A 25,417-nucleotide genomic window follows, 5' to 3' on the forward strand; every position below is an offset into this window, starting at 1 on the left:
CCAATTTTTTGAAACAGGCTGAACAACGCTAGTTGTCTGACCAAATTCTGGCCTAGGTTATTGTGCTTTGCCTACTTATATTTAGCCTGTAATGTCAGTTAGATTCTGTATTTATTCCTTGCTCTAAACTATATCTGTGATATTGCCATCTACATGCATTAAACTCAGCTTCTCATGTCATTTCTTTTCATACTTGTATTTCATGGCCAGTGTTATCCCTTCCTAAGTTTAGGAACACAATCAAAACTAGTATTGGACAACAGACAATAGAAATGAATGGAAGAGGGGAATTTAAGAAGTATTTTCTAATCCTTGACATCCCTAGTTATAGTTTGAAACTGTAAACAAATAGTTGAATTGCAGATTTGCGATTATTTTCCTTTTTTTTTTTTTTTTTTTTTAACTTCTGAAATTCATCTCTACCTGTACCTGTGTTTGTAGAAGAAACAAGATCAACTTGTATTTGCAGGAAGGACCGTCACCCGGGGTGCTGCTGCTGGTGCTGGACAAGCTACAGACTCTGAAGCAGCTGGTGGCCAGCACTGCCACCAGCCTTCCTAGCGAGACAGTGTCTGGCCAGCCTGCAAGAGCTGGGTGGACTGAACCAATGACCACCACTCACAAGCTCCTGCATCTTGGCTCATGTGCTGGCAACCTCAAAGAGGACCATCCAGTTATTTAAATGATCTGCTCCATTTTCAAATCTCTGAAGACGGGAAGACGATAGCAAGCCATTTCTTAGGAAATAACAAAAATTCACTAATTCACCAGGAAGTTCTCAAAACCTCCTCTTCACAGGGTTTACACATAAATGATTCTCCCCTATGCAATCTCCTACAGCCTTTCACCTTTGCATCCTTCTTAATCCAACCGACTACAGCTTCTGCCTTCTCATCTGAATTATTATTCATTCTCCTTATTTACAACTACTTCTGTAGGTGATCTTCTTCCTTCTTTAATCTAGACTAAGTACAGGCATTTAGGATAGTGAATACTATACCTGGGGAACTAAAAAAAAAAAAAAAAAAACCAACCAAAAAGAGAGAAAACCAGCAATACAATATTATTATCAGTATAAAAAGCTACCTCACAGCTAGTATGTTTCTCTCCAAAATGCCAGATAGAGTGTCCATTTTTACAAGTATCAGTTTTGTATTTTAAAGCAATACATATCCTACTTTTTCATTTAAGCCTTCCTTCTTGCTCTACTTGGTCATTTGAGTTTTAAGAGATATGGGATTTAAAGATGCTTATTTTTTTAGTTTTCCAGGATGTCTCAATTTGGTTCTTCCCACTGTAGTTATGGCTGCAGAAGTCGCTGTGATTCAGCAAAGAACAAAATATTGTCTGTGCTGGTTTACAGACCATTTTGCCATAAAAGACGGTCTTTAAGTGGACACTTATCATACTTATAGAAGGCTCTGAAATATGAACGTTGTCATTTTCCATTTTAGTAAACACACTGAATTCATGGACTTCCTTTCCCATATGTTTTTCATCTCCAATAGCCTATGATTTCAATAAAACCAAACAGCACAAATGAATGAATCAGAATCTGTCCATATTTGAGGTGTTTCATTCATATCATTAGTGCCATTTCAACTGTTGTGTTAATGAAGAAAAAAAAAAGCTCCAAAAGCGGTACAGTTTGAAGAAATTGTGAGGAACAGGTGAGTATAAGTTCAAGTGGGATAGAGACAGTAATTGTGTTTGCTGGTGACTGCTCTGAGATCCATTCTTCCAAGTGAGACCAGGAGCAGGATTTTTGGAAAACATTTTTGTCAATAGCAAGATACACCTGAAGCCAAAACTCAACACTGCTCTTTACCCCTGGACACTTGAAAGGATGTCATTTCAGGTCATCGTGTGTGCTCTTGCTTTCTATGTGCAGACAGTTCAATGTAAAAGATTAATGTTTTTCTTAACATTTTCTTTTTTTCTGAATAAAGTAATGTAACGCATAAACTCACATTGTCTTTAGAACAAAAAGCACTTTTTTCTTTCCAGGCTACATTTGTGATTATGGTATGGGATGTTGTTCCTCTTGGATGCGCTACGGCTAAACTGTTTCCATAGAGATGTTTTGCAATTCGTCTCTCTAAATGTCACACAGGCAGGCATTTATGTTAAAATGATTGATAAATGGCACACTCCTAGCTTTACTGAGTCCATGGGACTGAGAACCTATTCTCCAGAGAAAAAACGCATGTCCTTATTATGGATAATGCAGATTTGATTTGCAAAATATGAAGCATTACTTTAGAAGGCTTGTGCTGTGTTTGTAAGATCAATTTGGGCTGCCATCTGGAGACTGTACTCCAAGAGGACAGAGAGAAATGTTTGCTTCGTGACTAAACATGCTGACTAACAGTCTGTGCTTTAGCTGGCCTGGATCAAATCCTTACAGGGAAATCGGCAAAAACATCTTCTCAACATCGTGCAAAAAAGGGTTTTGTTTTGGTTTGGTTTGTTATTTTTCATACTCGGTGAACAATGCAGGGGCTTCCCCGAGCAAAAGGTGGTGATTTTTGTGCTTAGGAAAAAACCCCGCCGTGTGCCGGCTGCCCAGCCTGGGTGCCCCGACCTGGCAGGGGCCTCTCCCTGGGCCAGGGCCAGCGGCCGCAGCACGGCCTGGCAACGCTCCTGCCTTCCCGGAGAGGCCGCCCGTCCTCCGCCGGCGCCTGCAGCGCCCCAGCCCGCCGGCAGCATCCAGCCGGCAGCGAGGCCTCGGGGGCGAGCGAGGAGCGGCGAGGAGGCCGCCCTTTCCCCTCTGGCAGCAGTCCTGTCTTCGAACCATGTCTGTGTCCCTGGGCACACGCTGCCAAAGCCGCCTGTGAGGTACGCAGGTGCGCATCCACTAAAAAATAATGAATTGTCTCGTCAGCCGCTGTTTGAGACCGGGGAGGGGCAAAGGCGCTTTTACTACGCCGTGAGTGCCGAAATGTAAGGTTTCTCTTGGTGTTTCTCCCCTGCTAGGCGGGCAGCCGGCGCCCCGGAATGAGCCCCGGCGGGCCGCCGCCGCCATGACGGTTCCGGGGGCGCCACGGCGGCGACAAGTCATGCGAAAGGGACGCGGAGGCCTGCCTCGCCCTCCGCCTGCTCGCTTCCACCCGCTCCGCGCCGGGGCAGCGGATGGGGAGGAGGCGGGCCCAGGCGAGGGGCGGTGCAGGCCCGGGCGGGAGGCCGGAGCGGCGGGGGCGGCCTGTGCGTGAGCGCGGCGCGGGGCTGGCGCGGTGGGATGCGGGCAGGGGGAGCCGAGGCCGGACGGAGGGCCCGGGCGAGGGATCGGCCGGTGCGGGCTCATCCCCGGCCGCCTCCCGCCCCGCCGGCGCGGGAGCGGAGCGCCGTACAACAGGCCGCGGCTGTCAGCCGGGGGCCGGGGCGCTGGGGAAGGGAAGGTGTGCGGCTAGAGGCGGGCTCTGCGGTTCCTCTCGGGGTGCGGGGCCGAGCAGTTGGCCGGCTTGACCTGGCACGGCTGGATGGCTCTTCTTTCAGCGGCCGCCTTGGCCGAGGGCTGGGCCTGCCCTGCCGGCAGTCTGGGCCTGCCCTGCGGAATCGGGCGTGTTGGTTGGTGTCAACAGGAAAAAGAATGTCCGCCTGTGCCGAGAGCTCTCGTCCGCTTGTTCTTCCTCTTGCGTGATGCCCCTTGCTGAAAGTACTGCCCAAAGAACCTCTTTCAAAAACGTTCATCTTGGGGAAGGCTGTAAATGTTTCTTGAGCAGCTCGTCAGGGTTCGTGGTGTCACTGGAGAGCATTGTGCTGAGCCGCCTCGGGACTGATGGGAGTCTCCTAAAATAAGGATGAAAGTATCCACCCTTAGTAGCAAATAGATGATGGGAGAAACGTGCAAATAAACAGTCAATGTGACATGCAACCTCTAAAAAATACCCATTCAATTATTGCGAACGATTTCTTTGGGATTTTGGCAACAGCCTGGCTCTGCTTTGAGGTGATAGCTCTCAAAGGCAGGCTTCTTGATTTCATGCCTGTTTGCGGAGATGGTAGCAATATGTTGCTGTTGCATTAAGTGAGCATCATAATTTGTTGTGCCTCTGCGTGAAGGGAGAAAAGGGTGGCATATTTCTGAGGAAATAGTGAAAATACAGAGCACAACCTTCCAGTGAGTTAAACCAGTGAAGTTAGTAGGATAAGGGCAATGTGTGCCAACAAAATTCTAGTATATTTCCTCTGCAGCTTGGGAACCTTGACATGTGCTTCAGTAAGAGCTAATTAGTGAAAAATAATAATACCCTTCAATAATATCAACAGTTCCAGTTGTCTCGGCTTGAGTTTCAGATAAAATCACTATGTTCTAGTATCTTAGCAGCTCCAGCAAGTGGTTCTGGTTTGGCATTTGGCAGCTATAAACCTTTGGAGGCAAGTATGCTGCAAGTCCCTCTGGCAATAACATAGGATTATAGAGAAGTGAAGAGGCTTTTAGTGAACTCTCTGAAACTCTCTGACAGGCAATGTACGTGCATGTGCAAAAACGTATAGTCAACTTAATGCTGTGTGCCAGTTCATTATTTACTCTTGACATTGGATCGTACAATTGTAGAATAATTTAGCTTGGAAGGGACCTGCGTGTCATCTAGTTCAACTCCCCGCTTAAAGCAGCATTATCATCAAAGATGGAGCAGGTTGCTGTGGGCCTTGTCTAGTTGAGCTTTCTCTTGAAGGCTTTAAAATGGAGTTGAAAGTCAGGTCTGAAATTTAGCCAAATTTGGAGGTAAGTGCCCCAAATTTTGGAAAGCTACAGAGTTTTAGGCAGTCTGAATGAAGCATACTCTCTTTGGTTAATTGGAAGTTGTGTTTCCTTTCTGGTTTTGGTATCATGATTCTAGTCCTCCAGTTGTGCAACAGTCTTCAATGTGCACAATATAGAGATAAAAAGCAAGCAGAAAAGTATATTGCCCTGCAGCACACAGATTTTCTTTTAGTAGATACAAAACCAAAATATTTTTAAAGTAACAATTCTCTGTACATTAACAAAATCAAAAAGGCTGATGAACCACTTTAAATTTGAAAGATTCTTAGTAGTTTACCTGCATAATGAATTATTTATTTAAAGGCTAAAGTACCGAGTACTGCATTCATAGAGGTGCAGTGTAATAAGCTTCGTTTCTATGTCCTTAGCAGCATGAACTTCTTCCTGTGCAAAACCCAGCTCTTCTGCCTTATTTGTCCACTAAATGAATTAAATGTATCCACTTAGTGAGTCAAGGTTGATGGGATGAAGATAGCTCATGTAAGCCTTTATCTCTCTTAATCCATTCTTGTGGTGTCAGAGTGTTTCATAGCCTGTGAAGTCAGCCTTTGAAGAAATCCAAGCATTATTATTTGCATTGCTCGGTGTCTACAGCTCCCAAGTAAAACATACTGAAGGAGAAAAAGATAAGATAAATGGAAACACCGTGCTGTTGTACCTTCATGTTGTGTCTTCTAAATGTCATCTGTGTTTTTCTTAAGTACTCAAGTTAAAAATATACTGACATCTTTTGAGGGGAAAAATTGTAGAAACTAAATGGTTATATTAGTTGTGGGATTGAACTTTTTACCTGCTAATGCAAATAATTAATTTCAGCTGACCCTGATGGCCGTGATGAAGCTGTAGATAAAAGCACAACCTCAGCAGAAGCAGTTCTCAGTGTCTAAGGACTCCAGAGAAGGTAAGACTGGAGGGTAAAATAACATAAAAGAACCTGCAGCAGCTCAGCTCTTCCTTATGTGCGGAGAGTGTAGTCACAGCACCGCTTACAAGACTTGGCAAAATTTCCACCATCCTATTTCAGATTTTTTCCTCCGGGCAGTAGCTATTCCACCTACACTGGGGAATGTCAAACTGCATTAGGATGTCATTTGAGTCAGTATAAATAGCATTCCTTCAACAACAGGATTGCATGCCTATCTGTATAAATATGCACCTTTATTCTCACAGTATATTAAGTATCCTGTTGCCATTTGAAGTTAGATTTCCAAACACTTTTCTTATATGTAGTCTTTCAGGTGTGGTGTTAAGATTATATATGCAAAGATCATATTATTATAGCTGTTCTCAGAGCCACCTTTACTGTCAAAGTCATAATCTATATCAAAAGGTGTGTTACTTCTGTTGAGTGTAACCTCAAGATGAATCTCCCACTAAGAAAAAAAAAAGAAGATATTATGGGATTAAAAAAAATCTTTGCCTTTCTTATTATAGTTATGCAGAATGAATGAAGAAACTTTAGAGGCAGTTTCTCCCTTTGTTCCCCACAGAAAAAAAGAGCCTTTATTCATGTTTTGTATCAGCTAGAGCAATCCTTGTGGTTACCTTCCGATCCTATATTGATCCCACTGTGGCGTCTATAGAATCTCTGCACCTGTTCCTGACTTCTAGGCAGCAGAGCTGCAAATTGCTATAGCTTCTTCTGCCAGTTAAGATTTTGTCTAACCACTGCTTTCTTACATACCCCAGTGTGACCTCACTTTGGCTACAGGAATAAGGAATTTTCTGATCGGGCATCTCCCTAAACCATCAGGGCTTCCCATAGGCCTCACAGATTCAAGTCTTCATAATCTTTGAGTGCATCTCTACATTCACATTGTTGTATGTTTTCAGACATGCATTTCTGCAAAGCTGATTATGAAACATGCAATAGTGATTTTTTTTGTGCATCTGTTCTTAAGTTGTTATTCAGTCACATTTTATGGCAGCTTTTCGTGGGATTCTACAGTAAACTTTGCAGTTCTTTCCAGATTTTGAGAGATTGATAAGTAGGGAGGGGCCTTTAAGTTTCAGATTTCTGAACTAGGTTGGTATTATTTAATAACTCCACATTTTTAATTCCACAATCTGCAGCAAAACAACTCCACAAAAAGAGGCACCTTCAGAGCAAAGATGAACATCGGGCAAGCTTACAGTACCTTTAACATCAGCAATGGAACAGATCTGGCTATTGGCTTTACCTCTTCTGCAGTAGCTGTCCTTCTATTTGGGACAAACTTTGTGCCTGTTAAGAAATTTGATACTGGTGATGGTAAACTTATTTATATTATTTTGTTGGTTTGGGTATTTTTGCTAATAGAAATAATATTTTGCCAGCAAATATGATAATTTCTATAGTTAGAGTTATTAATACTGTCACAGCCTTAATCCATAGAGAATGTTTTCATTTTCTTTGCTACTGTTAGGGCATAAAGCAATAATGTATTGGTTCAGGATGTGGTGAATCTTTAGAAGTGCCTTTATATGTGGTGGTGTGCACTTTGACAGTGACAGTGTGCATTTCGTTAGCATTTCACAATGGAAAGTGAAATGCCCTTTCTTCTACCCTTGTGGGGATTCTCAAATGCATACAGTGTTTTTTGTACTGTAAAAGCTGATGGACTTTGGAATATTGCCTTTCAGTTGTGGATCTAACATAAAAACAATCACAAATTGAAATTTTAATACTTTTATTTGGTGACTCGGCAAGAGGAAACAATAGCTTCTATTTCCTACTTGGAATTTTATCACTTTACTAGGTTCATGTTTTATTTGCATGTTTATATGAAGCATAGTCAATTACTAGATCCCTAAATGAATAAATCTGCCATTACACTACTGCGATAATATAGTATCTGTATTACAGGCAGGGTATAACCTCTCTCTCTTCTTTGTGCTAAATATGGTCCTAACAAGACAAGGCTAGACTTTAAAGCAAAAGTCTTAGCTCAGCTGGCATAAAGTTAACTGGTCTGCCTAGTTGACCCTTAGAGAATCTACAGAGGTAAAAGAGAACTGTCCAAAGTTTTTAGCATCCTCAATGTCCTGGAATAGTGGAAAAGCCTGAGCCCTGAGCTTTGAAGGAGTTTTGTCCTCTGCAGTCATCTGTGTTAGGTGCTGCTAGGGTGGTGGGAGAAGTTTACAGGAACTGAATATCCTCTTTGTCAGAAGCCTGTCAAAATTTTCATGTCTTTGAGAATCAGGGATGGTGTAAACTTTGTCCAGCAAAGTATCTTTTGTAGCTGCGTAGGAAGAATGCATGGTGAGGAAAAGGTTCATAACAGAATTATAACACCCCATCCTAAAATACATCTTTTGAATATATTGTAACATGATTCCCTGAAATTCGCAAAGGAGGTGGCCACCTTTCAATTTTTCTGTACTATTTTATCTAAAACATAGTATGTTGAGATTCACACATGTATTATTCTACAAGTTCTCTATTGTGTGCATTCAATTTTTCCATAGGCATGTTCTTCCAATGGATTCTCTGTGCCTCCATATGGATAGTTTCTTTGGTGGTCAATTTAATCCAGAATTGTCCCCGGTTTTGGCCTCTGGCTATGGTTGGGGGTTTCGTCTGGGCTACAGGTAAGGATAAAGAGATTCTATTTCTTGAAACACAAAGTAATACTAACTCTTTATAAAAAAAAAAAAAAAAAAGTGATAAAAAGTTGGCCATATATTAGGTAGTAGTTATTTGGCTCTTTAAAGTCTCAGTATTAATGGAGCTGTACCTTTATAGGAAATATTATTTTGGGAAATTATTTTGCTTATTTGGGAAATATTATTTTCTTATATTATTATGCTTATTTTATAAGCAGCAAATTCACACCAAAAATAACTTTAAAAATGGTACTGATGAAAAGTCCATGTTTAATGTATTTATTTTTAAAAAACACTATTTCCTACTGCCTTGTAGTTGCCTAAAATTCTTTGCCTTCTGAACAGTCACAGAATCTGAAGCAAAAATATACAAGATCACAGTCTAGTTTTTAACTGATTTTAACTTTGTTTTTTGTATTCCAGGCAATGTTACAGTTGTCCCTATTGTTAAAACTATTGGCTTAGCTCTTGGTCTTTTGATATGGGCTTCTTTTAATTTGCTGACGGGATGGGCAAGTTCAAGGTGAGTATGTTGAAGTCTTAAGTCATACTCATTAATAACTGTAGTGAAAACACTATCACAAATAAAGAGGATTTATCATATATATGTAAGATCTTTTTCCCTCTCAGTGGAAAGTTCTCAGGTTAATTATTTTCTCTTTTTTTGTTTTGCCTGTCTCAATAGGGAGAAGAATACCCAGTGATGTTAATTAACATAATTGAGTGAATAAATAATGTATTTGTTGAAGTAAAATTAGTACACTGTTTGTATTTTTTTTTCTTCTACAGCATGTGTTGACAAAATAATTTAAATTAACTTCAATTTTTAAATACCCAGGTTAAAAAAAGATCAGTGTAAATTAAATTAGTATAGAGATTATTTTTGTAAGGTAGACATAGCTTTCTGCAATCCAACTGAAGCATCAATCCAATATTGCAAATATAAACTTAAACAGAATTATTTACATGAGTAAAGATTTCCAAGACTGGGTTATAGGATCATAGAATGGTTGAGGTTGGAAGATCATCTAGTTCTTTAACTGTTTGGATGCAGTCAGTGCAACTAAGTAACTGGTTAAGTATTCCAGGTTTGGTTGGTTTGGAATTGACCCAGAAGAGGTTGCAAGACCAATCTTAAATTATATTGGAGCTGGACTTTCACTATTAAGGTAAATTTATTCTTATAATAAATTTCTGTAATATCAAATATATATATTTAATAACCATAGGGACAATTTAACTAGAGAGCAAATGTATTGTAGTATTTTTTTTGCAAATTGATTTACGAATTCATGAGCTATCCATACCTAGCTGGTCAGTGTTGTATTTCAGATTAGAAACATACATGATATCCAGTACAGTGGTGAAATGGTTATTCTTAAACACAGAAATATATTTTTATGCTGGTAGGCAAAGCAGTGATGCACTGATTGTCTCCCTAGCTAGGTTATTAAATTGGTTCACTTTCCCCAAATTTTGTGAGAGGAGAAACTGACTAGAAGAATCTTGGTGAGAAAACCTCTGTGAGATTTCCAATCTGACTTTGCTCAGTCAGGGGTACAAATCCTTCCTCTTGACTGTAGAATATGCCACGGGACCCCTTCCCAGATTTGCAAAGCAAAGAGGCTTTGCAAAGCCCAGAGGCTTTTCATTATCTCTGTCCTTATTAGCTGCCTGTCCTGTAACTCGTAAGCCACATTTACTACAACTCCCAAACAATGGCTTCCTTTGGGATCTTCAGAAGGACTCCTATTTTGTTGTTCATTATTTGTATGAGTGCACATTTTGGTCCAGTCACAGAGGATGTTATGTAGCAGTGTTCTTACTTTGCAGCTGGGTGTCCAGGAAGGTCTTTCTAGGAACATAACAGTGACCCTAAATCTTAGGGGCAGTATGCTTGCCATAAGCATGCTAAGCAGCAGATGCACATAATGCCTTTAGGAAAAGAAGGGTGTTAAGAACATGGAGATAATGAAGCCATTCTTGATTGCTAGTAGAGAGCTGCTGTTTTAGATTCATGAATTTTGCTTCTACTCTTCCTCTTTCCTAAGAGTCTGCAGCTTTTTACCCATTATTTTTGTATGTACCACATGATTTTGTGAAGTACTCGCAAAATAGTAGGAGTACTGCTATTCCTGCCTGATTAATTCAGTCAGCTCACCACCTGCTTCCTGCCTGTTTCTGAGATACCGTGGAGGAGTGATCAACAGGGAAAAAGATTGTGACCAAACATGTTTTCCTGGCAAGCTGCACAAAGCCCATGTGTGTTTCTCTGCAGAGTATTTCATTTTAGCCTCCTGTGTGGAACCTACATGTGTTTGTCTAGTCCCTCTGGAGGAAGCTGACATCCTTTTATACCTATCCCTATTTCTTCAGTAGGAGATGAATCATTCTGCAAATGGAGACATTCTGTTTACAGTTATGAGAAGCAATTCCAAAATCATTAAAATACCTTTCATAAAAATAAAAAACAGATCTGGCCAGTTCTGATTTACACGTATTTACCTGATTTCCTGGAGCTGGGGGTACAAGTAGTAATGTCACCCTTTCTTCTTCATTTTATTCACTTAGTGCACTGGAGCACCACTGAACAATACCCCTTCTTCCACGTAAGCGTGAGGCCCTGTAGGAGCAGTAATCCCTCATGCACATGTGATGGAAGACTAAAAGTTAACTTTTTTCCTTGAGCACAGAGACAATTCTGTGCAGGTTTAACCTGTTCCATATAGAATTTTCCTGCAGATGTTACATTGTATGTGTGGTTTAGTACAGAAGGGCACTGATAACTAAAGCAACTGTTGTTAACATGTGGTTGTAACTACACACTGTAAAAAAAGAGACATTTCACTCCCATTACGTAGAAGAGAGACCTATAAAGTGATACAAAGAGTAATTTATTTACTCTCACTTAACCTGTTAGTTAAGACTGTTAAAAGCAATTGCATTTTTTAAATATGTTGAAGTGACTCTAGGGCAATAATGAAAATAAAGTAATAAGCCTCCAAATATAACTTTTGTCTCTGGACACTAAATGTTATGTCCTTATGAGCTGACATGGTATTTATTGGTGTATTTTTCTCTTCTGAGTGCTGTCATATTTCTTTTTATAAAACCTGAAGTCCAGAGTTCTTCAGCTTCATTAGAAAGCACGCCTTTACTGAGAGAAAGTGTGAGTACTCTACAGTTGTTATTTTACGGCAGTAAAAGTACATATCCATTTAAAAACAAAAAATACGCTTAATGTTAACCAGATTTGCTAGAATTTATGGTAGACTACATAGAACTACATAAATGTGCATCGTTTGTATTTAATTCGTGGATCTTCTATATCCATTTGAATGTGAGCAACAGAAAAGGTTTTTCCCAAGTGTTCTTTCTCTATGGTCAGCATTAAATGGCTTAGAAGTCCTTTTTCATTATGACAGACATTATATGAAAGACGGAGTGTGTTACTTTCCTATGTGAGAAGAGGAAGCACTTTTAATTAGAACTTAACTTTAAAACTGGAAGGGTGCTTAGATGAAAGGCAACAGTGTGTAACACTTATCCACCAGATTTTTGCCACGTTACAGAGCCTGGAGACTGTCAGAGTCGCTGATTCTCAGCATCAGCTGTGGCACATGTTGGAGGCCAATGAGGGGTGCCAGATTGGCTTTCGCTCCTTTGGGAGCCCAAAGTATGCAACAAAAGCTGGAGAAAAACAGGCTACTACTATCGTTGTACCTTACTCTTGTAGGTCAGTGCTCAGTTGCTACCTGAACGGAGAGCCCCTCAGAGTTTTCTAGCTGTGCTCAATGCTCACTAGAGGTTCTAGTCTACCAGACCAAATCACAGAAGACAATCTGATAGCAGGATTAGAATAAAAGGACATTGTGATTTCTTTATGCTGCAGACAGGGGTGTTCCTGTCCCTAACATTCTGACAGTAACACCAGAGCTATCAAGAAAAGGCAAAACTACATCATAAATAAAATCTATAGATTAAATCATTAATCAAATTTAAGGAAGTGCAAGTTCTGAAAGTCAGATCTACCTGCATGCAGATTAAAAAAATGCTAGTGAACACTCTATTATGTAGTAAACCCAAAGTCCATATCTAAACTTGTACTTGTAAACTTCAAGGTAGGTAGATTAAAAAAAAAAATACAATTCTACTTTCTTCAGAGTATTTCTGTAAATTCTTTTTGTTTCTCGTTCCATTTTCATCTTATTTTCTTAGAGCAAAACTCTTCTGCTTAATACAATGTTTGATTTTTAAAAAAAAAAATAATCAAACTAAACTAAACTTACATGAAAACTCTTGGTTTTTTGCAGTCTATTAATGTTTCTGAAGATACCTCTGATGACTCGTGGGTGAACAGACTTTCTCCAGCAAAAAAGAGACTCATGTAAGTTATTAACAGTTCTTTTACTGGTGCAGGCCAAGTAATCAGGGAAAGTAGTTGAACATAGCGTAAGAGCAGAATGTGTGTCCTGTGGTTTTCCTAGCGCAGTCATGCACTAATAAATAACAGTTTTTAATGTAGTAGTATAGTGTGCATGTCTATATATAAATAGCTGCACAACTAATTAGATTGTTTCCTTTGCGCTGTTGAGTATGCTTTACCTTAGTAATGAAGTATTAGTTGCGACTACAAAAGAACATTTGGCAAAGTAAATGGCAACTAAGTAATTACAGAGCTGTTTTTTACCACCTGATTGATTAGCACTCCAACATAGAAGGTGCCTAGGCTAATAACATGCTTCCAGATATGGTTTCCAAGTGAATACATCTGGAGAAGGCATGGCAGTATGGTAAGGAGACAGCAGGAGTGCTCCAAGGTGGAAGCAGCAGCTTGCAAGGAGCCAGTGTGGGGAGTAGAGACAACCAAGAACACAATGATCTGGAGGTGGAGAAGGGGACTAAAGAGGCAATGAACCTGGGAATAGTTACAAAGAAAATATAGACTGCAACAGTGAAGCTGAGGGTGGGAGCATTTTAATTATATTTTTGTTTGTTTTTTCCTAGCTCTGCTTTTAGGAAATCCTAGTTAGTTGATTTCTCTTCTCATTAATCTAGTCTTCAGGCTCTCGAGGCAGGAATTGTCTCTGTTGCTTGGCCACAAAGTATAGGAAAACTGAGCTACTGTGTTGAACCATTTCTACACTTAAAAATAAAAATGTGCTAAAATTTGTTATTTTTATAGTGTTGCTGGCAATTTTCATATGATACACAGTCTTTAACTGCAATACCGGACTTGTCTTAAGTGTATTGTCTACTTCCCTAATTACCGCTAGGCTATTTTCTCTGATTTTTTGCTCTTTTTAAAGAGGATGTAGCCTGGCCGTAGTAGCTGGAATACTCTACGGTTCCAGTTTTGTACCAGTACTTTACATCAAGGACCATGGAAGAAGAAATGAATCTATATACACAGGAGCAAGTCAATTTGGTAAAGGCTAATAGATCACTTCTGCTTTATTTCGTCAGTATGTTGTGTTCTGCTGCTTTTGTAAAGGCATAGAGTGAAATTCTTGATATGCCTGAAAATATACCATGACAACTTGTCAGTTCTGCACTATGTTATATGTTGTCATAATCACGATACTAGCACTCCCTTTGTCTCCGAGGAGAATTATGCCATTAAAAGAACAGTGAGAAACATCCCAGAGGATACCATACTTAACTCATGGCTATGTTCAGAAGGCATTAAATACTAGCACTCTCAAAATACAAAGTTCGTATGCCTGGAACACGAGGTAAACAAGGGCACAAGCTGTACCAATTGCCAAATTAGTACACCAGTAAAAGAAGAGGAGAAGGTTGATCATAACTACTAAGCAGAAGAGATATATAACAACATAAGTAATTAAAACCTTGTAGTTTTTGAAAGGGAAACCTTTTAACATAAGCCTAATCACCAATTTCAAACATTTCCCCAGAAATGCTTTCCTTAAGAAATTGGTTGTTATGTCACATCTAATTTCTCTTGAATACTGCGACTTACATATTCCCCAGCAAGACAAAACAGATGTTGTCATTACTATAGCTGCCTTTCCTGTTGAGAATTTACAACTCCAAGGAGATAGACGTCACCTTGCTACATGCTTTTGCTTTACCATGTTGGAAATACTCTCTTCAGCAAATACAAAGTCCACAAAGGTTTTATTATGGTTAATGATTGTAGTGATCAAAATTGTGTTATGTTCTTCAAGATAAAAGAAGGAAAAAAACTGTGCTGTGTTTAGCTTACACAGTGCGTGCAGTTGTGTTGCCTTTAAATGTTAAGAAAAAAGACTATATATAGGAATACAAATGTATACGGTCAGGAGAGGATGTAGTTATGTAAAATCACCACCCTGCTTTTGTAGCCTCACCTGAGGATTTTTTTAAGGTTTTTAATAAGTTAGTTCAGTAGTTTGACTAATATAATTCTGAAAATAAGAACTCACAGAAGTGCATAAAAGCCTGTAATAAATGCTAGGGTCAACACAGCTGTTAATTCATATTTACTATGTGTGTTATTGACCAAATCCATCCACAGTCAGACTGGCAGCTGTATGATCACAATTGAATTTGATTTATTAGCAGTAGAACCTTATGGTTTTTTGTCTATGTGAATGCTATCAGTGAAATAAATTTAGTTAAAATTAATAACTGATGTTTTGGACTAATATAACTTTGTAATTTCTCTTTCAGATTTAGATTATGTTTTTGCACACTTCAGTGGAATCTTTCTCACAAGTACCATCTACTTTTTGATCTACTGTGCAGTTAGGAAAAATAAACCTAATGTTTATCCCCAAGCCATATTGCCAGGTATGACTGGTTTTTAAATTAGCAGTTAATTTCAGTCACTTCTTCGGACCATTTTGCAGTTCAAAGATACGTGTTGGAATTGTAGTTTGCTTTTCAAGTGTCTTCGTTTGACCTTTTTTCTCTTTTGAAAGATCACTCCTATTAGGTTAATTAATTAAAGTTAGGAAACAATGATAAATTTTTTTCTAATCTGAAACTAGAACAAAATGACATTTCATATGGTGGATATTCAAAAACTAACTGTGCCAGAGTGGAGAGCACATTGCCCAGAAAACTGTGAACTTTAATTAATTTGCTGCTTTAGCTGGAGCAGCTGATTTATCCCTCGAGCTTTGGTTTAGATTACCAGAGCCAGCTTGTTGAAGTAGTTAACATACTAAAATACAAACGTACAGTTTCTGTGTTGTGCTATAAATATATATGTTCCACAAATTGCTGTCTATACCTTGCTGTGCATGTTTTTGATTGGGATTTATTTTTCTAGGGTTTGTTTCTGGTGTTCTTTGGGCAATAGCCAATTGCTGCTGGTTCATAGCCAATCACTATCTCAGTGCCGTGGTCAGCTTTCCAATAATTACTGCAGTAAGTATACATAAATTAAAAAAAAAGTAATCTGTGACTAGAATTGAAAGTGAAGGGTTGGGTTTTTTCTCTCCCATTTGTGGAATTAAGTTGAAAATATGATGTGTCTAGAGCATTTTAATCAAGAGTACACATTGCCTCTTCTGCTTGTCTGTGCTAGCCTTTGGTTTTTTAGGAATATACGTGACTGTGACAAGCACCATCTTGGTCAATGCCAAGCATAAAAATACAGAAGGATTGAAAGTGTGAGTCTTTAGGTTATATAAAAGCCAAAATTCTGTTAACCAGAACTATATCAATATTAAATAGTAAGCTGAAGTGATTAAAAGAAGAAACATTTTATGCTTTCATCCCAGCAAGTACATTTTGCCCTGGATGTTTTCATTTGTGATTTTTATCCCCTAGCAGTCATTTTGCTTGATTAAGACAAGTATTTTTTCTTTTTACAGCTCTTGAACAAACAGAACAGATTATGTATTGTTCAAAATAATGTTCTTATGCAAATTAGGGAAAAATAGATTGGCCCATTTTGTCTGGTTTATTTCTGTTTATGATACTGTACCTTTAAAGCACTTTTAATTTCCAGCAGCTGCATGAATTCCATCACTAGGTAAAAATAAACTTTACCTTTACTCTCTTGCCAGTCTACTAGATGGTGATGCAAAGGTGGATAACTTCTGGCAAATGAGCGTTCATAAATATTAAAACCAAAGTTTTGCTGAACAGTTGTATTTTGGAAGCAAACTAATGAAACAACATTAATAGGGATTAAGCTTTGCCTCAAGATGCAGTAAATCAGAATAAACTCTGCAGTATGCAATGAAGAAAAAGACTTGGGATCATTCTAATTAGAAATTGAAGGATTAATGGAAAGCAGCTTTAGTAACTTAGTTATCAGTATGCCTAAAGGGCAAGGATATAAAATCACAAAATGAAAAATTTAAGGACAGCACTGATGAGAAACTGCCTATCTGGACCACAGGTTCAGAACTGCTGCTTTACTTCATCCTAGAGAGAATTTCAGACAGCTATTCATCGCATCCCTTTAACAGTTTGTTTCATTTTTTAAATGCATTCATCTTGCAGTGTACATTATCTAGAAAGGTACACCTTAGCTATTATTCAAATAATAGTTGGCAATTTCACTAGGAAACAGCACCCACAAATATATTCAGCGCGAGACACTGGTTCCTGCTGGCCTAAATCTGTGTCCTATCATCTGTACTGAAGATGGGGAGAGGAAGATCACTGTCCAAACATCTGTCAAGTGTTTCTGAGAACAGCTCTAATGGGAAGCATTAACAGAGCCGGTTTTCGCTCCATGTTCAGATAATATTTTCTCATCAGTCATGAAAATTTAGATCATTGCTCTCACAGGGGAAAAACTATATTACCAGGAGTGCCTGGAAATTATTGTTGTGTTTCACTGTTTGCTGTTAGCTAGGAAATCTGTACAACAACATCACAGATAATCAGTGGTTTTCCTGACCTGGCTGGCTGGCTGGCTTTGTGCTTTGTCCAGATGCCTGCTATACAGAAAATACATTTATGTTCCAGTCTCTTGATATAATACTGAGCGATAAAATCAAACATTGTTCAGCTAGTTAGTCATGCTAATAAAGGCAACGTTAGGAATATCCATGGTAGTTGCCAATAAACCTGAATAGTCCCCTGAAGTGTGGTAACATTGTGAACTGTAGTTTGGACTAAAGTGAGGCATATTATTTGGAGCCTAATAAAAGAACATATGACAGCCAATGCAGACTCCACAGTGTAATTTAGAAAGAAGTTGTGCTTTCTCTGGAAAAAAAAAAAAAACTTTCTTGCCTCTTTAGGCCTTCTCGAAGATTTTATTGTTTCTTCCTTTGTAAAGATTTCAGTGATGTTTATGCTTTTGCCATGAGTGCTGTAATTATACAGAATGGAAAGGCCTAAAATTGTTATCCAGCTAAAATGCAACCACCCTAAGAACAATAATGAGAAGGCAGTACATTTTAATGAAATTCTGTAACGTACAAATGAATCTTATTCCTTAGGGTCCTGGCCTTGTTGCTGCAATGTGGGGAGTCCTTGTATTTAAAGAAATCAAGGTAATCTTATTAGGTCTCTTATCTAGTCTATCTTGCTTGTCACTAGCTTAAGGAACAGCATGACTTGGTATACAGCTGTATCTCTTTGATTTCTCCTCCTTATAAGTATTATATTATGAAGCTGAAAGCCATATCATGCAACAGTAAGTTTTCCAAGAAGGATGAAAAACTGTGAACAATTTTTTTGGGAATGAAGATTTGCATTTCATAACTATACGAGCAACAGTGGGAGTAAATGAAGACTGCAGCAGGGCCAGGAAGCAGGGTGCCAAGCACAGCCTGAGACTGAAAACAGTCTTTATTTGACCCAGTTTTTTCAATGGGTGCAGGGGAATGAACATTTGTCACGTTCACCAAAGGACCAAAAAATGAGATGGGTTAGTTGGTCTTGCTAATTACAGTACAATGTAGAGTTCTTAAATTGATATGGCAGTGATTACCAATAACAGGCTAATTTACTCTACTGAATGTTAACATATATGGCAGACGTTATTTTTTCTGGTAGAATTTGAAGCATTGGAATGTTAGCAGTGTAATTCTCGGGTTCCCTTAGCTGATCTGTCATTAGGGATCATCTTTCCCAGTATTTTTCGTGACTGTGTAAAATGCGTTAGACATCCTTGGATCAGGAACTAGAGGTTCTCTTTCTCTCTCCCTTTTCATACATTCTGGAATAGTCTCTGCATAAGTGCTTACTGCTTAAAATAGGCAAAGGTCTTAAGAAATACTTTTTTTTAAAATTGCTGAATTAATTTTGTAAATATTTTACTGAGTGTATGGCATCATAAATTCCTTGTATTAAACTGTTTTGAACAGCAAATAAGTTACAAACATGGTATGAAATAAAGTGGTATAAAATTTACCATTTCATTTAATGGATTTATTACTTTTGTCATAAAATGAAATCCTAGTTCATTTTTTTGTTGTTGGGGCTTTTTTTTGTGACGTGGTATCTATTATGACAGCATGATATTTTTCTTTTTCTCTCTCTTTGCCTATCCAGGGACTGAAAAACTACGTGTTACTCTCAGTAGCATTTTGCATCATTTTAGCCGGATCACTCTCCACAGCTTTTTCTAAAGTTTGAAAGGATGTTCTGGACCAGTAGATGGTGCTGCTGTTCAATATAATTAGCTGCAATACATAAAAATTTTCAAAATGTACGTACCTACCTTGCTTCAGGAAAATGAAAAAGAAAAAAAAAAAAAAACCTTTGCTAAATGTTCCCATTTGTCATGAAAGAAAATCTGGAAATGTTTGTTTCTGCATTTCTTGGAACAGTAAGAATATCAAAGGGTTTTATTAAATAAAGCTAAATAATTTTATAGTTACTAATTACTCTTTTTTTCTGGTTCAGGTACTAAACTTTAAGTCATCATAAATTGCGGTTCACTGTTGGGATGGTGGATAAAGGGATTTTAATTCTTAGTCTCTAATACTGTATGTATTTACGAGCTGATTTGTTTTATTATAACATGCTGTCTTACTGACTTGAGTATAAAATATGTCTTGGAATATTCTTTGTGTAACTGATACACATGAAGATGTGAAGCATTTTTTTTATTGAGAAGCATTATTCTTTAAAGTCATTAGTTTACATAAAAACGTTATCTTCCAATCACTTCAGAATTTTGAAGGAGATATTAAAAAAACAGTGCTGTGAAATAAATTACTTGTGTTTGCTGCTAAACAGTTTGTTTAGTCGCAAGAACATTATGTAGAAATCAGGATGCAAATAGTTGGGGAAGCTTGGTGGGTTTTGTATGTTTGTAAACATTACTTTTCTGTATTGCAATATGAGCTAAGTATGTGGTTCAAAGTTTTTTTCCAGGTAACTTTGGGCATTTTCCATATGCTTACTTTCTTTTCTATGTGGCATATTCAAATCTTAAAAATTATGTATGGCAGTATTTATTGCATTGAAGCATCATGCTAAAACTACCCAATGATTCTTCTACCCAATGCAAGGTCATCTATTTGTAAATCACGTGACAGCTGTTGTCTACTCTTTTCTTTAAAAACATAAATAAAAGAAGTAGGTTTCACAACATTTTTAGGCAAACTAACGAGCTTCTAACCACTTCTAACTACCTGTCCTGTTAGGAAATCCTAATATCCAAAGGGAATTCCCTAGGAGGTATGTTATGTCCACTGTTCCATGACCGCCACTAACATAGAGAACAGTTTATTTTCATTCTCATGGCAGCTGACCTTTCTATAGGCAAAGCACGTTGTCGGAACCTCCTCTTAGTCTTTTCTTCAGTATATTAGATAACCCCAGTCCTGCAGTCTTCCACGGTTTGTCATGTGCTCATCACACTTTTCTTGCTCTTTCCTGAGCTCTCACTAAGTGGACTAGATCTGTCTAGAAAAACTAGATAACGGCAGTCAGATTACAGCCTTACAAAAACCAAGAGCAGCAGTAAGCATTTTTCTTTCATCCACTTTGCAAGCTCTGTTTGTGGTTACGCATCATAGTATGACACTTTGTGCCATCATGGCTTGATATTGTTCACATGTTGAGATTGCAATCAGAACTTCTCCCTTCCACCCTTCTTTGTCTACTATTTATTACATTTGATCTTAGAACCGTTACTTAGCCCCGTTTTTCCCATCCAGTATTGTTTGTTCCTACGCAAATGTCAGAAGTTGGTGTTTGACAGGTTTTTTCCCCCTTGAGGCATTTCTCTAATTTTGCTCTGTATGTTAACCCCATTCTCCAACAAGTTGGCAGCATTTTCCAGCCAGATGTCACCTACAAATTTAATAAACATACTCTCTAATTATTCTAAACGGTTTATGATAGTGCTGCATGATACATGCCATTACTTACTTTTTGGAATGCAATGTAATACTTCTTTTCACTCTGACAGGGCAAAATTGATTACTCTTTTGAGTACCATTTCCCTCTGTCTTACCATAGCCTTATTTAGACTGCATCCTCTCAGCTTTTATGTAACATCTGGTACAGTTGTTCAGGTCAAGATACATGATGTGTACCATCGTAATACCCGATATTGGCAAGAAAGCTGGCCAGTTTTCTTTTCAATATCCAGGTCAGACACAATTTCTTCTTGGCAGATCCTTGACTGTTACTTACTTAGCCATTCTATTGACTCAGACAAGGAGAAGTAATTAGTTCACGTGTTTCTGAAATAAATTGAATTAAATTTGACATTTAGAATTTCGCTGGATCTGTTTCCCCTTTTCTTAAAGATCACAAGAACTTTATGTCTGTATATAACTGTATATAACTGTTTATAACTGTATTTCTGGAATATACTCCATGCCAGAAAATTGCTGATAAACAAAGAATTGGTGAAACCAACATATGGTGTTTTCAGGCTTCTCTACTTCAGAGATATGATTTAGTATGTCAGTTCCTTCCCTGTCAGCATTAGTTCTTCTTATTTCTGTGACAGTGTTCACAGTTGCGTTAACCCTGACTGTGTCATCTGTTTAAGAGCGAAGGAACAAGGGTGCTGTGCACTTTAGTTTATAATGTCATCATTGCTGAGTAGTGGCAGATTATCTCTTATTTCCACATGCTTACTGGCAAAAATACTAGTCTTGTAAGTCACTATTTTGCTAAAATAATTACAATGCAATATAATATTTATAAGGATGGCGTGATTACAGCACCAATCCACTTTGATGAACAATTGCTCAGGAAGGATCATCATCTGTTTAGTTTACTACTACCTGTAGGTCAACTTCCACATTTGGCTAAAGGCTGCAAGTACAGTCTACACTATTCAGTGAGGTATATTCGTCACTAGTTTATGCTGAGTGCCTCAGCCTGGAAAAATGGTTGGAAAATGTTCAACCAGAACTCTCAGGGAGGAGAACATCCCTGAGACAATGAACTAGTCTGTTCACACTACTGCTTCCAGGGTAGAACTAGCTTTTAAGGAGTGCGTAAGATCCATATTGCACAACACGTATTTCAGGTCCCAGACATCCCTAGAGCACCTTCAGAGGAGAACAAAAGCAAAGGTCACAGAATCAAGAGATACAAGAATGCATGGCATGATTAAAAATTGAGCTAAGCATCAGAAAACCAAAGACGCCTTGTCTAGCAGAGCAAAGTTCTGGGAGGAAAAAGGAGCAGGGGAGCAGATGAAGCTGTGTGAAGATGTTACAAGGTTAGGTGTGTTGCAGAGCAGAAACAGAGCACGGTATCTCCTAGTCATCTTCCACAGCTGGACAAGCCATAGTACTCACTGAGTAGTCAATGCAGAGGGGCTGTCACAAGGCTGGTGGGCCTGCACCAGCTCTGCTTGGTAATCTGCATCCCCAGCTGTGCAAGAAATAAACAAGCAGGATTGCTCAAGCCCAGTTGCTGCGGGACCTAGTTTACCCCTAACCTTGGCCAGCTGTTTCCCATCCTACACTACAGTGAGGTTCCATAGGCCTTCTCTGCTACTGCAGTCTGTTGAAGCTCTGTTTCATTTGGTGCAGTGAGTATCCTGAGTAAACGCCTTCTTGGGTTTTTCGGATTTTTAGCCCATAACTTATAGTGACAGGACAAGCTGGCCACTAGTGCTGTAGTGGAAGTGTTATGATAGGTTAGCAAGTAGTAGAAAAATTTGTCCTGGCAATGCCTTGTTTTACTTGCCTTGCTTCAGATTCTGTTTTGCTTGCTGCATTTGTTATTTGTTCAAGATAAATCTGAAAATGCACAAGGAGACTGAATCTGTTACATCCATCCCTTATTAGAGGACTGGTTTGGTCCATCAGGAGATGGTTGTGCAAAAAAATGAAGCTGGTTTGTACCTCGGCAGTTGAGATGCATTTAGGTTTGGGTTTAAACTGTTACCATATGCTTCAGTTTGCTTTAACTGAAGAGTCTTTTCTAATATTATCTTAAGCTTCTACTGTCTCTCTGAAGTTAATGTCTGGTATGGGCCCAGCATCCATCTACTGGATATGATTATAGGGAACCGTTGAATGTTCCAGGGCAGGAGCACCTTTAGATCTCTGGATTTCTGTATGAGGTCATTGGCTTTCTGAGACAAACCAAAAAACTGAACTCCTGACCATGGCAATTGCCTTGTAAATGTATGTACTTTGATGCAGTTCTCTAGTCTATATTGTATGGCTATCAGATGTGCAAACTTAACTGCTGACTGCTAGGGCATTAATTAAAATTCTTGTCTGTGAAGGCTCAAGTATGGCCTTTATTTATTTATTTATTATTCTTAGCAGCTATCCTATTGGATTTTTCTTGCCAATAGCAAAAAAAAAAAACCCACCTCTTGCAGCTCTTTTCTGTGAAAAATCCCTTGTGGTAATTCATCATGATTTATGGTTTAAATATGTATTTATTCCAAAATATTTTCTGAGGATGTTCACTTGGAATATATTGAATAAATATTCCACTCATTTCTGAGATTTTCTTGTTCTCGAAGTTTTGAGTTTGAAGTAACACTGGTACTTCTTTTATGTTAAAATGCTACATTAGCAGATATCTGTTTATAGAGCTATTTATACAAAACAGTCTGGCAGCAACTGAGATTAATAAGAGAAAATTCTACAGCTAATACAAATTATTATGGCTCTGTTTATATCAGCATGTTTCTATATCAGTGTGAGAAGTGACCCAGAGTATTTCTAATGTTTCGGGGGGTGGGGAGGGGGGGGGAGAGGTGTGGGTGTTGTTTGTTGGGTTTTTTATATATATAACTGAAGAAAAAAACAAAAGTAGGACCAAAGTGGAAGAATCCCATTTCTTGGAGAAAACTATACTTTCAAATATTTGTTTGTGCTTCTTTAATAACTTTTCTCTGGTAATACTTAAGAGGCAAATTCATCTTTAAAATATAGGTAGACTGGGAGTTTCCAAGGAAGAGTTTTATGCAATGTTAGAAACCAAGGAACTTACTTACTAATGCCTTTTTTTTAGACTTAGCCTATCTGTTTATTCCTTTTCCCATGTTTATTATCAGTTAATTTCCTGACACTCACTGCCCTCCTTCCAGATTTTTGTTCCTTCATAATCTTAGTAAAAATTATTGTTATCTGGAAAAATAATTTAAGTACGTTAATTTATATATCTTCAAATGTAAACAGTGAAAACTGGCATTTTTTTTATCCCAATACACATAGTTTTCTTTTTCAACCAGTATTCAAGGTTGATTAAATGCTAGTTCAACAGTCTGACCTGATCCTTGAGCTTTCTTGCATCTGGTATGAAAATAAAATGACAGCCAAGAAGACGCACACTAGCAATTAATGTCTTTTTTTTTTTTAATTTTGACCTTGCTTTCAAATAGAAGACTGAAGTTTAATGCCACATTCCATAATTACTGAATGACTAATTACTAATGGATTCCACTTTTCTTTAGCTATATATAATGCTGATAGATAGTGACTGTGGAGCATTGTATTTTAGCTGATACAGCTGAAGTGATGGCTCTAACATTTTTCGTGCTTCTCACAAAACATTTTTTAAGAATCCAAAATATGTTTTCTCTTTAAAGTAAACACTGAGCAGTTCTTGTGCCTCTTATTGCACCAAAGGGCCTGTTTGAGAATCTAACCTGAGGGAGGAAATAAGGCTCAGGAAATGGGACCTGCATTAGTCCTGCCAGTATCGGTCATTCAGGCAGTGTGACACCACCATGCGTTTTCAGATGTGTAAGTAACTCTTAATGATCTTAGATTTTAGTATTTATGTAGGAACCAATATACTAGCAATGAAATAAATTATGCTTAGACATACATTAGTTATTTCCCATGTCCTAGCATTTTTCATGCTGTGGATCTTCTAAAAACATTTCTTGTAGGACTGGGAGACAAAACCACACAGTTCCCACAGCCAAAGAAGGGAAGGGGTGAGGGAGGGAGAGGGTCTTCACCTCACTAGTTAACAAAATTGTAGAACTGGTGGCAGTAACGTTGCTGTGCCCTTTGGTTTGCTGCAGTGAGGGAAATAACTGTGTCCCAATGCTCTAAGCTACTCTCACTGAGCCCATAGGTAAGCCTCAAAGGACGTTGCTTATTGTTACCGTTCATGGACCAGAGAAAAAATTATAGCCTTTAACTGATGAGTCATTTTTCCTCTTTATTGTTTGTGGATAGAGGCTGAGGAGAGGAGCCCTTGTTCAGGAGCTGCGGAATGATAGTTGCTCCCCACCTGTGTTTACACTTCTGAGCTTTGATCCTACCTGAGGAAGAACCCCAGGAATGCAAAGGTCACAGGCTCTTCACAGACCCAGCTTAGGACATGGGCTGATCTGGTACTTAACTAGATAGTAGTATTTCACGTCAAGCGATGCCTTGACTCTGCAGTTCATTTTCCAATTGATTTTGTGCACAATTGAAAGGTTGAAACTCATATAAAACCGTATCATGGCTTGTGTTCCTTGAAGCATACTGTGCTCATCAAGTTCAAAGGAAATACTTTAGACTGTTGGCGTGTTGTGAGTCCTCCAGATGTACTTGCGGGGGGCAGGCATAACCTCATCTTCGACTTCTGCTTCAGATGTTTGTGTCTAGCATTTTTAAGTGAAGTAGTTGAAATTTAGTTCATAAATACATACAAAGGCTACTATTTTTGGCTAACTAAAGCTGCCTGTGATTAAAAAATGTGCTC

The 25,417-nt window shown here is 38.5% G+C and overlaps 1 protein-coding gene across 8 annotated transcripts in view; it reads left to right on the forward strand.

Annotated features, from left to right (window-relative positions):
* The window catches only part of TMEM144 (transmembrane protein 144), a 28,965-nt gene extending 4,585 nt beyond the window's left edge, over window positions 1-24,380 (forward strand). The window contains exons 1-14 of one of the 8 annotated variants that reach the window (XR_010071191.1): window positions 3,057-3,204; window positions 5,585-5,669; window positions 6,842-7,019; window positions 8,216-8,338; window positions 8,777-8,876; window positions 9,442-9,522; window positions 11,441-11,522; window positions 12,667-12,740; window positions 13,663-13,781; window positions 15,029-15,148; window positions 15,633-15,730; window positions 17,767-17,820; window positions 18,824-18,980; window positions 24,343-24,380. Coding sequence is in view for 7 of the 8 variants with exons in the window: in XM_063335716.1 (XP_063191786.1) it covers window positions 6,881-7,019; window positions 8,216-8,338; window positions 8,777-8,876; window positions 9,442-9,522; window positions 11,441-11,522; window positions 12,667-12,740; window positions 13,663-13,781; window positions 15,029-15,148; window positions 15,633-15,730; window positions 17,767-17,820; window positions 18,824-18,907 (1,074 nt within the window). In the remaining variant the exon portion in view is untranslated. The other 7 variants (XM_063335714.1, XM_063335715.1, XM_063335717.1 and 4 more) reach the window with 7 other exon arrangements.
* Window positions 24,381-25,417: the final 1,037 nt, after the last annotated feature.

This window comes from Chroicocephalus ridibundus, chromosome 5 (assembly GCF_963924245.1).
Source record: "Chroicocephalus ridibundus chromosome 5, bChrRid1.1, whole genome shotgun sequence".
In the NCBI taxonomy this organism is placed as follows: domain Eukaryota; kingdom Metazoa; phylum Chordata; class Aves; order Charadriiformes; family Laridae; genus Chroicocephalus; species Chroicocephalus ridibundus.